The sequence below is a fragment of the Cynoglossus semilaevis genome, chromosome 13, assembly GCF_000523025.1.
Source record: "Cynoglossus semilaevis isolate Cse_v1.0 chromosome 13, Cse_v1.0, whole genome shotgun sequence".
NCBI lineage: Eukaryota > Metazoa > Chordata > Actinopteri > Pleuronectiformes > Cynoglossidae > Cynoglossus > Cynoglossus semilaevis.
Genome location: NC_024319.1, coordinates 14,974,723 through 14,991,542, shown reverse-complemented (window position 1 = coordinate 14,991,542; position 16,820 = coordinate 14,974,723). Strand labels below are relative to the sequence as shown.

The 16,820-nt window shown below is 40.7% G+C and overlaps 1 protein-coding gene across 2 annotated transcripts in view; it reads right to left on the bottom strand.

The window, feature by feature from the left end:
- The window catches only part of bbs9 (Bardet-Biedl syndrome 9), a 151,521-nt gene that overhangs the window by 126,383 nt on the left and 8,318 nt on the right, over positions 1 to 16,820 (bottom strand). For both annotated transcript variants that reach the window (XR_003051514.1, XM_008323797.3), the window contains exons 6-11: positions 12,821 to 12,995; positions 7,696 to 7,780; positions 7,087 to 7,270; positions 3,510 to 3,639; positions 1,239 to 1,420; positions 79 to 155 (exon numbers count right to left, since the gene is read on the bottom strand). Coding sequence is in view for 1 of the 2 variants with exons in the window: in XM_008323797.3 (XP_008322019.1) it covers positions 79 to 155; positions 1,239 to 1,420; positions 3,510 to 3,639; positions 7,087 to 7,270; positions 7,696 to 7,780; positions 12,821 to 12,995 (833 nt within the window). In the remaining variant the exon portion in view is untranslated. The remainder of the gene's footprint in view (positions 1 to 78; positions 156 to 1,238; positions 1,421 to 3,509; positions 3,640 to 7,086; positions 7,271 to 7,695; positions 7,781 to 12,820; positions 12,996 to 16,820) is intronic.

Genomic DNA, 16,820 nt, shown 5'->3' with positions numbered 1-16,820 from the left:
AAAAGAAATTATTTAACACTCTGACTTTGCTTGTTTACTATAGCATTTATAGTAAAGTTGAATGCACTTTTTATTTACCGACGGAGTGTCCATGCTGGAGGACACGGCAGCTTTGACAGTAAGGTCCGTCTCTGCATCAGATTTAGGGAGGATGTCTGAAATGTCAACAGAAATCGAATATAAAACTACGTCAACACAGAGCTTCGAGGGAAACCAAGCACCGAAAAGGTCCTGAATTATAGATCTTTTTTTTTTAAACTAAGGGCGTGTCCCATATGTTTTACTCTTTTAGTTTTTACTATTTTTCAGTATTGTTCTCACAAACAGTTTTAGATTTTTGGCACGCAGTTATTTTTTTATGAGCCTGATAAGAACCACAAGCCGACACACACTGGTTCAATAAAATCGTTCCTACTTTTAACACTCGCCTGGAGTTTTTTTTTTTGACTACTTTTCAAAGCTGTTTTAAACTCTGTGCAACTTGTCAGAAGTTGAGTTTGTTCCAGAACCTTCTCTGTTCCCATAGGTCCATGTGATGTAGACAACAAGTATGCCGGCCAAGAAGTTTAAGCTCGTATCCAAGAGGCTTCTTTTATACTGAAACTGAAAAGTCAATTCAGTTGTCTTTGTTTGAAAGCTCTCAGGATAGAAGAACCTTGGCTGTTTGAGCAGGTTTGCAGATCTGGGCTCTAGATTTAGGGGTGTTTTTTTTACACCTGGATTTGTTTGTGTTAAAAAGATATGATTTTATGGATAAGTGATTCATGTTTTGCTTTTGCAGGTTCACATGGACTGTATTAAATTGGACAAAGGTCTGGTTACATTATAAAATCATACCAAAATTCTTCGTATCCCTGACATTGTACTGTTCCTAAACTGTCAAATCAACATCAGCTTATAGTCAATAGAACAATAAAGGAAATCTGAGCATAAACTATGGATGGCTCCATCTGATACTCAGGATCGACATTGGTCCGATTTTGGTCAAAATGTCAGGATTGAATGAAAAAAAAAACCAGCTATAGCCCCTTCGATCAAATACCGAACCCCAAATGCTCAACTTCATTTTGTGCAACTTGCCGAATACGGAGACGCAATCGCTTTGGCAACCGTCAGATACTCTAAGTTGCAGTATCGGTATTGGACATGTATCGAGCCATCTTTTTTTTCCAATAAGATTAGCCCACACATTAATATCCACGTTTTCCAAAGGAAAAAAAAAAGTCACAGACTCCTACCCTGGGTTCTCGTAGCCTCTCTGATGAACTTCTGCAGCTTCTTCATCTCAGCATCTACCTGCTCATAGTCTGCCTCTCTGGCGTCCACCTTTGGGGTGGAGAAGAAAGAGGGATCGGTGCCCATGTAGGAGCACAGGAGGTGTCCATCTGAACTCAGACTGACCACCACTCCCTTCAACTCCCTGGGGAGGAGCAGAGAAAACTGTGAGGATACTTTAATAGGGTTATTTACTGGGTTAGCTGTTTGCAGGCCTGTGTGTTTTCACTGAGTGTGTGTGTGTGTGTGTGTGTGTATAAATGTGTGCATAATAATTGGTTGCAGATGGTTTGTGGTTGTCAGGCAGTAATGCACTTTTACACACTTTCGCACCGACACATGCACACACGCAGGGTTCAGGTCTGGAGCAACAGCCAACAGCACACCTGCACAGGAGGGTGTCTGCAGGGGGAATTAAACTTTCACTTGAGTGCAGCGGAAACACTCACACTCACACTCACTAACTTACACTCACACAAATATCCGTAACGACAGCTCTCACTCTCACAGCTAACATGCGCACGAGCACACACACACACACACCTTCCTCCACATACTCCAAGGAGAAACAATTTTCCCACCACTTGTGAGAGGAATAAAACCCATTGATCATAAATACGAAGAGACAAACAGACATGAGGAAACAGCAGCTGCTGTCAGACATGTTAGCTGTGACACCAGGCACTGAGCCCCAAAGCATAGATCACAATAACTGTTATCACCGCGGCAAAACAGCCAGACACATGTGCACGATGTCCAACACCTGCAGAAAACAAGCCCGAAGAAAAAAAAAGTGTCCAAACCAAAATGGCTTTTACATCTAATCATCTAGTGTTTTATTGTTCAATGATTCCAATGGTATCAGCATCCTTCACATGTCCCATCAGAAGTCACAACTGTATTAAGCAAAATTGAATATTTTAAATCACTTTTGTATCCCATAGGGCGGTAGACAAAACAGTCATACTCATGTGCAGGTACATCAACTTTCATCCGTTGAAGTATTGACGTCTGTTTAAAATTTAGGATTAAAGCCCAGCGGTCCAAGCTAAAAGATTTTAGCCAGTGATGCCTTTACTGTCATAGGGGAAAATATTACAGCTCCCATCAATACAAATTAATCTATCACTGGTTGGCACCGATGCAAATAAGTTGATGAAAATCACATTTTTTTGTCTAACAGAATGTAAACAGAGTCATAAATGAATGATTTACTGATAGTTATTTAAGTCTCAGTTGTTGATTTTTGTCACTGTAATAGTGAGGAACAAAACAAGTTGGGAATTCAATCGCAGACTGGATTGGATGGTTCGGGTTGCCAGATTTGGCCTTTGGGCCACCAGTTCAGTATCACCGTTGTAGTCTATATACAGTTACTGGTCACCAGTAATTTGTTAAAGTTTACGTAGACGAAGGCTTTCAAACTCCAATCACAACAGCATCATCAGAACTACTTATCTATGGACACCTTCAACAAGCCCAACCTCAAAAAACAGTGAACTGTTCCTTTAACTGATGTCAGTCAAAGTGCTGATTTTCAGATGGTGTCTTTATTTACAGTTCTAAAGACGTCATTCTGCCTCTGGTGGATGAGGACAGCCAAAGGCCAACTGACCATTAAAAACTGGGTGTGCAAAATTAAGTAATAACAATTTAATATTGCCCCCGAAATAGCGGAGCAAAGACTCATGGGACATGGCTGTAAACTGCAAATAGCCGCATTAAATTGGTGGAGCCATAGAGTGTGTGTGTGTGTGTGTGTGTGTGTGTGTGTGTCTCCCTCTCCCACACTGTCCTGCCAACACAACGATGACTATCATGCACTTTTAAAACAACACCACCTCAAACTAAACCAGCGCTCCAGACACACACTATCTCCTGAATCTAAAACACACACACACACACACAGACTCACACAAAGTCACACAAAACCACCATCATTTTTCAGCCATGTTTTTCTCTCCGGCTGTAATTGTGTCAAATTGCGGTCTGATTGGGGTTGTTTTGAAAAGCCCAGATTATTAGGTACAGCTGCCCCTCCCTCCTCGCTCCGATTGGTCAGTTGGAAGGCATTAAAACAAAGTCGGAAAATGTCTTGTCAAAACTTACACACTGGATTTCACAAGCTGATAAGAACAGGATACGGCGTGTGTGTGTGTTACACATTAGTATTCTAGTTGCACCGTACATGTGGGTCTATATAATTTGTGTTGTGGCTTTGTTGTTTTACATACGGGAAGTTGGCAACTCGGACGGCCACGGGCACGAAGGCGAGCTGGGCTGCCCACTTTAGAGTCACATCCTGGTAGACCAGCAGCATATTTGTATGGTTGCCCAACAACAGGTTGGTGGTGCCGTCCATCACTGCAGGGGACAAAACATGAGAAGATTACAAAAGGAACAGAAGAAGTTTACAAACCAAATGGAAAAACTGAACCACAACAGAGTATTTTGGGTAGGAATTGCCTATGTCCATTTTTTATAAACGTTCTATAAATTATAACATAAGACTGTCCAAATTACAGTAAGCTGTGTCTTATTGAGACCATTTAGAACTTTTACACTCCACTAGATTTAACTAAATTGACTTTAAGGCAGAACACAGTACAGACATCTACTAATACAAAGCCAACATGTTTTCAGAATGCACATTATTTTTATAAAAAATGTTAAAACATTAATATAAACAGCACAGATTGCATTTGATGTAGTTTGTCTTTTTCTACCTGTTTGTCTGTATCATAATGTCCTTTAACAGCAGTTTTCAGTGTCACAAAACAAACATGTTTTTTTTTTTTTACATGAATGTCTGAAAAATATGAGAGTATTTCTTTTTGCAGATGACTCTAGAGAAGACGTTTCATTCTCAATCGTAAAAGCAGAATCAGAACAAGGATCTTATTGTGAGTTCAAACCCCCAGATGAAGTCTGCAGTCAGCTGCGTACTTGTTACTGGACGTGCAGTACAGATCTGTGCTGGGCTGTGATGATTAAACTTAGTCATTTATGGTCAGAAACCCGGTCTCTGTTCCATAGCAGCACTGATCCGATGGTCGCGTCTATGATTTTTGGTTTTGGAAAAAAGTGGCACATATTCACATATCCAAGAAAACACAGAGAATAAAAATAACAGATTCCTGTGGTGGGTTGCTTTGCTCTTTTAGGCAATTGCAACCTTAACTCTCTGGTGTAGAAAAAACATCTCTTTACATCTAAGATCTGTATGTGATTTGGTTCAATGTTGTGCTTTATGTCAGCCATTATTTTAAGACGAGGCCAGTTTTGGTAGGTGTGTGTCCAGAGTTAGACAAATAGTTAGATCTACTGTGACTCACGGCTAGAAAGATTAAATTTAGCTGCTAATGTTTTGCTACGACACACGTGGAGTCAGACGCGTCGGGCCGATCCCACCAGCGCTGCAGTTACCACCTAGTGAGATCTGAGGTGACGGCCACACGCAAAACAAACGGGCACACTTGAATACACAAGACGTAATATAGTAACAGCGGTCAGCAGGGTGGTACAGCACAGGGGTCAAAATGACAGAGTGAGCGTTGGTGCCACATCAAAGCAAACACACACCTTCCAACACTGCATCAGCATTATAATTACAACCTAATTATAAAGGTTCCATCCATCCACGTTCTCCTGTCATGTTCAAGCTGAGCATCTCACAAACAGTAGGTTTACTTTTTACAACTTCATTTCTCCTCCCTTCTTTTCCTCCTTTCCCTAGGGCTTTTAATTCATGCATTTTTTTATACTTCGTCCTCCTGATACTGCTACAGCTTATAGTTAGAACTTAGCATGCACTTAGCATCACAGGGCTGAGCATAATGAGACTGGACTCAAACTTCCAAATGAATTGATTTTACTTTCGTGTTGGAACTTTGGCTTCTTTTGTTGGACAGATATCTTGATTTAGTGCAGAACTGTTCCATCATGATGTTATCATTTTCTGTCATTGTGTGTCTGAGATAACGTGCGATTCCCGCCCTTTGCGAGAAAGGGCCCAAAAATAATAATAACAATTCTAATGATCTACTGACATGATAAAGTAATGTCTTATATCATAATCTTTTGGAAATGATCGCGGGCCCCTTTGAGAGTTTTACTCCTACATATTGTCATACTTGGTTCTAACCTAATAAACTGATGTAAATTGTGAAGGTTAGTGAAAGTTGAAAAGAAAACACAAAGGGTCTAGTGTATTTACAGCGTGAGTATGTTCAGTAAGACTGAGCGCTGGTGAGCACAAGATTTACATCACATTTCATAGTTTCATGAAAGCATCATGTAAGCCGTCAACTCTGCTCAGCCTCAGTGCGTCACCTGTTTGTCATGTTTCTACCAGTTTGGCTCATATACTTTTATTTCTTAAGGATGTCATGTTTTATTTTATAGTGCATTGAGCGCAAGACTTTGGCTCGCAGCTCGGAGCGCTGAGCGGTGGAGCCAGTAAAATTTTTGTGAGACAGAGAGGAAGAGACAGACAGATGGAGGGAGAGAGGTGAAATCCGGCTGGGGCAGGGGGTGAGGGCAGTGGTCCAGCACCGGCAGCTGTGAGGCTGAAGGCCAGAAGGAGAACGTTAGGAAACACTCAGGAGATCAACGCTGTCTGTTCTCATCTGCGCCGCGCTCTCTACTACACAACATCCACTCAGTGTTATTTTGGCCTTTCTCTGAATGGTGGGTGGCAGCTCTAACAGTCACTTAGTCACTGTATGTTGGACTAGAAACAATAAACTGGAGAATGGACACACACAGGACCTCAGCAGCACCGGCCTGGTCCATGGAGCCTGTCTGTCTTTTCTTTCAAGCATGAGGGGATTTTTACTTTTTTATGTGGCTTTTTTTTGCTATAGTTGACAGGAATAATGTCCCAATAAAGGCCGTTTCTGTGGAGCCGACACATCATGAGCTGAATTTGCGGCCGGTTTCCAGGAGTAATTTAAATAATCTAAATAATGTCTGGAGCAGTCAGTGGTGGTCACTTTCACTGCTGACATATTTCATTTGATAAAATGAGAACCAGATATTGAAAACTTTTTGTCCGTTCTCACCATCTATCAATCAGTCCTCCCTTGAGGATTGTTCCTCCCGTGTGTGTGTGTGTGTCCCCTTTTTTGGTTTGCTCACATCCTGTTTTGTTGTCTCTTTCCATTTGTCAGCTCTCAAGTGTTCTTCAGATCAAGTACAATACTTAACAGGAATTACTTCATGCTTCATGTTCGCGTGAAGAGAAATAAAACGATTTTTCTTTTACTGTAAAAAGCAGCTGCTCATGAAAAAAAGTTTATTCACTGCTTAGCGCAACACAAAAAAGCAAAGATTTTTCTTCCCTAACCATGTTTGACCATAATGCTGCTTGAAATCTATTTTTTTTCCTTTGAACACCTGATTTATGAATTAAACGGTTTGTTTAGTCCTTTTTTACATTTTCAATTTCCAATTCCATTCGCAAAAGCGAACCCAAAAGTTGGACTTTATTAAGTCATAAAGTCATTTCGTACCATGTGTTTATGTGCTGCACACCGGTGAGCACTTTTGTTGTAATGATTGTAGCAGAGGCTCATCCACTTATTCCGTCATGTTCTGCCAAAGACAGCTTCCTGGAGAGCCAATCATGTGACACTGGGCGTCTGCAGACAGTGACTGACTTTTGAGTACTTGTCTCATGGCTTAAATGGCTTTTCTTCATTAGGTTTCCGAAAGGAACAACATCTGATTAGGTTTTAGGTAAATTCCAGCATCCCTTTTTACTGATGTGGATTTTCTCCAGTGTACGGGAGGTCAACAACACTGACTCACCTGAAGCGTAGGGAAGAAAGCAGCTGGGGTTGTACTCCAGTTTCTTCATGAAGCGAATCTGGCCGTTGTCTCTGAGACAGTAAAGGTTCCTTTCACCCAAGATGAAGATAGAGGCAGAAGAGTGGGAGAAGGAAGGAACGGAGAGGTCCAGGGCCTGTTCTCCCAGGATGAACGTCCAGTCGGGCTGAAGGAGCACACACACACAAAGGTTCATCAGAAGACATGATTCGCCTTAATGTACTTACATGTCAGTAATATTGATTGACAAAAACAAATGTGTAGATGAAGGACTTTTTTTTTCAGAGTAACTTTTCCACAATTCAATTTTTGATTCTATTAATGTTAATTAAATCAACTCAAAATAGAGTTGATATAGAAAAGGATATCCTGACTGCTGTTTTATGTTTTGCAGTGTCCAATAAAATTGCATCATGTTTTAGAAATCCCCCTCTAAGCAGAGATGTGTACAGTAAATCTTTCATTATCAGACCAAAATCACAATTTGGTCAGGCTGGTTTTTGAGAACTGAATTACTCAGAAGTAAAGAAAAAGGGCCGTAAATGCGTTTGGGAAGCATTTCCTGTAAAAGCTGCGGTTACAACGTCTCACCGTCAGCTTCTTGCCTCCGGTCTTTGGAGGCAGGTCTGGATCCTGACGACTCTCTGCTTCTGTGGCCACAGCCAAGGTCTCATATCTAACAAAAGGGGCATCACAAGAAGGAAACAAGATTATTTAATTAACAAATAGTTCTGCTCCTGCACTTGACTGTTCATCATACAAATGATAACAATAATTTTTGTAGTTATTATTATTATTATAATTATTATTACTTTTTGTAGTTATTATTATTGATATGTCTGTCACATGGTGGGAAGCAGGCAGGACACAAGTGCAGTACCAGAGAGAGACTCTTTTCAGGTTTATTCACAAAGCCAAAAGAAGAAAAACTCACTTCTTCACAAGACCAGGAACAAGGCATAAACCAGACAAGGCATGAACTACAAAGTACAAACTGGGAACTTGACGCAGACACTGAGCTGAACAGATACAGTGCTCCCACAAGGAAGAGTGAGGGAGAGAGGTATATACACACAGGGCCAGTGAGACTGATGAGCAGAGACACAGGTGAGGGTGATGACACTGATTGGCCCCCACAGCAGACAGTAGGAACAGGGAGCAGACTGACCTCACACATGTCAACAATATTTGACATATTATTGTTATTTTTGTTGTATAATTCTAATTGTTGGAATTATAATACATTAATTATTATTATTGTTGTTGTTGTTAGATATGGCTTAATAAAAGTTTTTCATGTTCGATACCAATTCAACTGCAACTTGGAGTACATGCTGATACTGACGTCAATCCAATATCCTCTTGTGCTTAAGTTAGGATTTAAACCCACAACCCTGCTGGATCAGGACAACTGCTTTTCCTTTTGATCGAGATGACCTTATTCTCTAGAAAAATAAACAAAAGGCAATTTTCTGTGTGAAAATAATACACTTCACATAAGTGGGTCAATATTTGTAGGCTCTCCAGTATGGGATGGATTGCCTACCCCAACTTTACGTGTCCTCAGTGAGAGGAGTCCACACTAAAAGACTGTGTTCATCCAACTTGGACATCATTACATTACATTAGTGATTTATTTGCGAAAAATGTTTTTAACACCGAGGCAGAACTCCAAGTGTACACCTCAATTATTCACATTTGACCAAAGTGGAGCCTGTTCTTTATTAAGTTATGTCCATGTCTTCCATTCTTCTTCTACTTTTACAGCTTTTGTCAGCTCCGTCAACACAACAGGAGAGCTGCGACTGCACTCAATCAGTTTTAATCTACAAACAGCTGGAAAGGAGCAGTCAGACTGATCTGTGGTCAGTTGATTTTGGCCTCTCCAGCATTTGCACTTTTCCAGGAAGTATCTGGCAGTCAAAGCAAGTTGGCGGGAATTAGTCTCTCAGCTCCAACACCTGGAGGAACAAAGAGCTGCGAACCTGACCAAGCCCAACTCTGAACCGCAAACCAAACACCAAATAACTGCTGCTCACAGTTTTCTTTCACTTATTACTGTACAATTGGACCAACATTGTGCTATTAATCAGAGCTGTCATGTATGAAATGTACCCTGAAAGGTTTGTGCGTTAATCCAATGTGGCTTCCACCAACAGAGGAGGGAATGATTGAGGAAGACACACACCTCGAAACATTTCTTTACCTAATAGTACATTACTATGGCACAGAACATCTTGATACTTTACTGTTGTTTAGCCTCTGTTTGACCTTTATCAAGGCGACCAATTGAACATTGTTTGTGTGCAGCCGTACTACATAGTCTGAGGCATCAGCATGTGGTTGAATTAGCCAATTGGGAACTCTATACTTTGGTTTTATTTCAGATGAAGAGAGCTTTGTTTCATTACAGCTCACCTGCTGCAGCTTCGAGATCAGATACATTTAGACAACTGAGCAGCCTCATTAGTTTCCTGTGTTTTGCACTAAAACATGGGCTTAAGTCCTGTTGACTACTGTGTATAACACAACACAATGTTAATCTAAGATTAACAGTTCCAAACAGCCTTGTACGGTAGCAGCAGCAGCATCCTCGAGACCCTGTGAGAAAACTCTGGTAGACTAACGAGCTGCTTTATGGATGACTGCCACTAGAGAAAACCTTTTCATCACACCGTGACCGTTTCCTGGAGAAGAAAACAGACTAAAAACTATATTAAACATGTCAGCGGGCGTTTTAGGGCTTTGACGCAGCAGTCAAAGGATCAACAGGCCAACTCCTGGATGGATGGATGGATGGATTATATTGAGCCTAATAATGCTAAAATAACTCTAAAAATAGCTGTTTTCTTTAGCTGTGGTTCGGTGCCTCCATTCCAACTTCTATTTCGATGCTCTGCTAATGATGGGTTTTGGGGTAGCAGTAGGAATTACTACTGCCTGTGTGTTTATATGAGAAAAGGTATGAGGATTATTCTCCGGTGTGAATTTCTTTCACCTGTTCACAGGATAAGATAAGAAAGGAACTTGGTTTTGTTATTTTTATTCACATGGATATTCTCCCTAGCTCTGAACCAGTCAACTGTTATGCTTCAACTTAACCATACTCTAGTACTCACAGATGAGGTTCTGCCCCATTAGGACCAGGCTTTGGTCCACATGAGAGCTTCTGGACTTGATAGGGTCAGTGTTCATACCAGACGACGTCGTAAAGAGGCACACACTCCACACAGGCTGTAACATACTGTACATTTGGGACCGCTTACTTTGTTTGCCATTTCAACTTTGTTTTCAGTGTTCTGTGTCTCACACACATGGACACAGTTTCGGTGTGTGTGTGTGTGTGTGAGCAGCATCAGTCATCATCCAGCGCTCAGGACACTGAGGTTAAGAAAACATTTGTCTCATTTATATGAAACACAATCTCTCTGAAGTCCACAAACAACACTCATTTACCTTCAACATATTTCACTCAAGTACATACACACTGCTGGCCCACACAGACACAGATTACACAAACACACACAACATACCTTTGCCCTCTTAGTGTCGCGGTTGTAAAAAAAAAAGAAAAAAGCTCAAAGCTGACGCCAACCCACACACACACACAAAAAAAAAACCTGAAGGAATGAAGGAAATCAAGTGCTCATTCATCAGGGCAGGAGAAGGTCCAACAGGCTAAATAAACGCAGCGGTGCAGCAGAACAGTTTGACCAGTCATCTGATATTAAATTTGTAACAGTCAGGAAGCCCTCACTTCGACACCTGATACAGAATATATATTACATTCAGGAAGCCGGAGCTCATCAGCCAACGTCGCGCTGTACTGCAGATCAGAACGTAGTGATTGAAACCAAGAACTTCTCAGAAAACTGTTTGCTGACATTATGAATCAAGGTGGAAGGAGGATTATTTTCTCACATCATAAAAACCAGTGGTGTCATTGGCGACGATGGCCACTTAAAGGCACAGATTCATCATTGGTTTTGCAGTTGAATGCGTATGTTCTATAGTTTAGTGGTTATCACACATGCTTTACATGTAAAAGGACCTGGATCCAAGTATAACTATATATACCATATGTATAATGATCTTCATGTAAGTCACCTGCTAGATTTATTAATGTAAAAAATCTTGCAGAAAATATAATTTTTAATATTTCTAAAAAATATTTAAAAAATTAAACATGTCTGGCACATTTTTAGGGCCAGACACTCAAATAAAATCTCATTTTTGCCTAACATTATTATTTGATGTTTGTGAGGCTGATTGTAATTTAAGTCTCTGTTTGCAGGTCACATTTTTTGCATCTTCACTAAAAAATATCAACCTGAGTGTAGCCTCACATCATGAACACCTGGTTTCAGACAGCCTTCAGATTATAGTTCATGATGTCTGTGTAAAGTTTGCATGGATTCCTCCAGGTAATTCGTGTTTCCTTTTACAGTCTAGCAAGATACAAATGAAGGACTGGGCTAATTTGGTTCACTACAGTGTATATCTTTACATGTTGACCTTGGGATCTGACCTTTCTGACCTTCACTGACTGTTACCTAGAGTTGGCTGAAGCTCTCCCTTTGGATCCTGCCGAGGATAAATCTCCTGCACAAAATCTAAACAGGTCAGAGGTTGTCACGTACTGAAACTGCAGGCGATGGTGTGTTTTTGAAATAAACACTTGACTGCAGTAAAGATCAAATATTAACTCTGATAGAAAGGTCTTGAAGATATTAGAAACACTGGTCCGTTGTGTGTTTTAAGGTGCTTTAAAGTGTCTCGGGAGCTCAGTGTAATTTACTACAGTGTGTGCTTTGTGTGTGTCCAGGGAGAGCAGTGAAGTCAGCCTTTCCACACTGATATCTAGTCTGGAGAATCTCTCGATACTGGGGGGTTCAGTGGGGCATCTAGATAACAAACAGCTGGGAGAGGAGGCTACCACACACTCACAGTCTGTAAAACATCTAAAAGCTCCACATCTCGGCCGGAGGGAGCTGGGAAGTGTGCGTTTGCGTACATTAAAGTTAGGTACTTTCCGATCAAACGCATTCGTGTGTGCGAGTTCAAGTCCGTCCAGACGATCAGGCGAGAGAGCACATGCCTATAGGATGGTGTAGCCTCACTACCCATCAGCAGCTAATAATTAGCACTTTGCACACAGTTGAATTACACACATCAGATACAGAAACAGGGCGTTAAGAAGCACACACCTGCGGGTTATTTTTATCTGCAGATGTTTTCATGACCGCCTGAAATTTAAAGGGGATCCACATGCTTTACTCACATCTGAATTGATGATGCGTGTCCTTTTGTGGAGTGAAATTCATGGGCCATTTACAGCAGATGTAGTTAAAACACATTTACTGCTTTCACAGGTTATGTCTGTTTCTGATTGGAAATATGGACCAATCAGTGAAGAAGGCATTTTTATCAGCTGACTCATCATAACTAAAGGCACGTTTAGTGTTTTTTCTGATGCTGCTCCTACCTTTCTTACAATAGAGATGCAAAAAAGTATGTATTTTGAAACAATCACATTGTAATTCTCACGCTTTTCTTCTATAAGTTTATACACTAACCCACAGATAATGCAGTAATTTGCAGGATAAAAGCTTTTTTTTATGAACACCACCTTTATAAAGGCCAATGAATTACCCTCGTCATGTTGTTAGCTGGATGAAACAAACATGGTTGGCCCATTTAAAAAACCAAAACCTACTTGTAACTCTCCAGTTGTCGTGCAGAGGACACGGTGAGAAAGCTGTCGGTTCTGGTGTTGTAGACCAGTGGTCCTGGGAGCAGGAAACCAGGTAGGAATCGGCCAAAGGAGTAACTGTCCTGTTCAAAGAACATCAGCATCCCATCCATAGACTGGATACACACCGAGTGGTGACCTGGGGGGGGGGGCGGGGGGGGGGTAAAGAGACGGAGCTCAGTCACTGTCAGGGATTAAAATGATTTGACATAAACTCAATAAACATGCAATAAAATGGAAAACCGTTTTATAATGGTGGGGCAGCTCTGTGGGACCAACTGACACTGCCGTTACATTACAGCATGATTCCCAACAACTGTGCAAAATCTTGGAATGTTTTCCAATTTAACTTCATTGGTCTGAAAACTGTTGTTAATTTACTGCAACTAATTTATCCTCATTTGTCTTTGCGACCATGATGATGGCAGAACAATTATATATTATTCCACTAGCTGGCAGAAGATGGTTATAAAAAAAAATTCTAATGCAAAATATGAGCTGTGGCTCAAAGAGGTTGGGAAACACAAAATACAAAATAAATTATAATAAAAATACAATTAAATTAAAGGACTTTGGTTGTAGGGAAGTTTGTGTGTGGAAGGGCAGTGAAGCCTGAGCCAAATCATGTATGTGTCTTTTTCACTGTGGCAACTAGCTGAGAACATCAGCCAAAAGATAAAGGTTATGAAGCAATAGAGACGATGCAGAGATTAGGGCCTCTAATTGGAAGGCAGGTGATTTAAAGTTCAGCGAGGTAAAAAGCCAATTCATGACATGTTTTATGAATAACTGGCTCTGAAAAATGTGGCTCAGGCATGGACTGGTTTAAAAGTAAGAATTATAGGAGAAGGAACTGCACTTTCTGTGCGACACATTCCGAACCCTGTGACTCTGGGCTTTTGGTACTTGTTTTTTTAATATACAGGTAACGATGATCTTAAACGACGTTTATGGCTTCTGTTTTATTTCAACCATGAAGTTGTGTTGTGGTGTGGGGTGCATTTTTTCCCTCTGGCTGAATCTGATATCTCCATTAACACCTCCACACAGTCTTGGTTCTGGCTATATATGTGTGAAATGATGTGTGTTTGTGAGAAAAAAAGAGTCTGATTTAGGTTATACTAAGTCCTGACACAGAAATACACACACAGGCCATAAAGCAGTGGGACTGTGTGACCAGAGGACTATAATTAGGTCCAATGTGCTATTAAAACTCACACTGCTGTCAACTAGAGGTCAGGGAGACAGCCACCTACAGCGCATTAAACACACACACACAGACACACACACTTTCTCGCCTTCTATCAGCGAGGATTTAGAAAGAACGAAAACACACACAGTACTGTGCACGTTCAAGTGAGTGTAATGACAAACCTCTTTAATAACCCGTCGATTAAAAAAAAAAAGTCATAGAAACTGAACTCATTATGTCTTAGAGTGAAGTGCTACTTTTTTTCCAAACTATATAAAGGACATGATCAAGTGCTAGGGCTGAAGCTGAGATGAATTAACTGTTCCTCACAATCCACTTGACAAGTATGTCATCAGCTTGTCAGCTGTAGACTTGTCACAGACTGGTCTGACTGAAGCCAGGTGTCATATCTAACTAATCATCACATATAACTGAACGCCTCTTTACCTTATCTTTATTATTGAAGAAGAGCATTTTTAAAGATAAAAAGAGATAAAAATTAGACTTTTTTTTACTGGATTTAGTAATGTCAGCAAACTGACATTAGAGATTAAACCAATATTTACATAACCATCATAACCATCAGAGATGGAGACAAAAACAAAATGTGTACTGACATTATAGAACAAGTATAGTTTTGCGTCCTCCCAAACTTTTTTACTGTGGTTACTGTCCACTCTAAATTGACAACAGGTGTAAATGTGAGTGTGAATGGTTGTGTCTCTATATGGTGCCCCATGTTGGACTAACGGACTGTCCAAAATTGCTCCCAACATTGTCAGATGACTGCAGGGAGAATATGGCTCCAGCGCCCCCTCTTTGTATGACTAAGAGGTTGAAGAAGACTGGATGAACACTGATGTGATCACCTGTAATAAAATGCTAAGCTAGGGAAACATGGTTTCTTTAAATTGGTCTCTGGGGAAAATATAGAATACGACTTGCACTATTTGTAGTATAAACTTGGCAACTAACTGAAGTACCTTAATGATCAGTCTCCATTTCCACTGCAATTACACCAAATCACACACTTTTCTAGAAGCTTAGTTTAACTTTCACTGGGTGTTCTACTGCAGAATAAAATTCAAATACAAAAACAACAGGATACCTCAGGAGCCAACCAAATTCCCAGATAAGAAACGCTGTGGATTCAGTCAGTTTCCACTATGGGTCAAAACAGCACACTCACATGGTCTGCAGTGCAGCACCATATCATCAGCAAAAAGAGCAGTGCTACGTCCTGAAAATTAGAGTCTAGGCTGAGCTATAATAGCAACCGGGCACGTGTAATTCCACACACCCACGCCCAGGTATAATATGTCAAAGAGTCCAGTATGAGAGCACTGCGGCTCAGACCCAGCAGAGGAAACTGCTGTTTTAGTGTCATTAATAAGACATGTTGAACAAGCACACGTGAGCACGCAACAAAGCATAGAGGCTGGACACACTGCTGAGGGCACAGCCTGGGCCTCCCACTGTGTGTGTGTACGTGTGAGTGTGTGTGTGAGAGAGAGAAAGGGAGACAAAACACAAAGAAACAAAGCACAGTTGCCAGGTCCTCTTATTATATGTCACTTTGGGATTTTCCTCCAAATTTGAAAATATTGATTTCAATAGGTTATGGTTTTTAACTTTTTTTAAAATTATATTTGCTTATACAGAGTTTCTGCATGTAAATCTAACTTAAAGCTTTTTAATGACATTTCAAACATTTAACCCTGTGCTCAATGATTCAAAAAAACTTTACTTTTGGAATTCAAAGTATCTGCCCTACGGAGGTGCCTTTGAGCAATTCATACAACGAAAACACAACCGTATCTAAGCTCGGAGTCTCAGACCTCTATAGAAAAGGCGCTTCAGACTTTACCACAAGGGATGAACAGGGTCAAAAGACCTTGGCCAATTCAAGGTCCTGAACTGCCATCTAGTGGTCAAAATGTGCAAAGGACAGGTTCCACTTGTTTCAATGCGTTATTATACATGATTCAAATATTAAAAGTACAAGCCTTGTGTGTACTTTTTGGACAAGGGTCTTTCACAACCGAAAAAGAAGGACATCCTCTGTGGTGTGAGAAGGCCAGTCTGGTGATATGATGAATGGTAGGGGAAAGCAGAAGAACATATCCAACATGTCGAACATACACCTTTAAACACGTGAGTCTGGAACAGGGTCTGGAACATGCATATGTGTGTGGTTTTTGGAGAGCAGGAATATGGAAAACTGCATATGGAAACACACACACACTCAGAGACACACACACACACACCAATTTGGGGAAGTCCCTTTAAATCAGAGGAAAGAGTCATTTTCATATAAAGGTTGTATTCTCTAGGTGTGAGTAAGTGTGTGTGTGTGTGTGTGTGTGTGTGTGTTAGCTCTAACTTGGCATCATGAACTCTACATTTCTACTTTGTTGGCAAAGTCTGGGTGTTTTTGTGTGTGTGTATTTGATTGATATGTAAAACAGCGAGGGTTTATTAAAACCAGTGGCCTGTCCTAGATTTACAAGTGCAACAGGAATATTCCTGTGTTTACAGTCATGTAAAGTGTATGTGTGGTCTTGGTAAAGCTATTCTTGTGGGGACATTTTCAGGTCTCCACCAGGAAAGAGAGCATTTTTTAGGTCTAAGATTTAGTTTGGAGTTACTGTAGGATTAGATTGGGAATAAATGGTCAGGGATTATGTCTCTGCAAAGTCCTCAGAACTCATGAAAACCAGACTGCGTGCATATGTGTGTGTATTTATCTTGGATTCTGACTTCAGGGGGCTT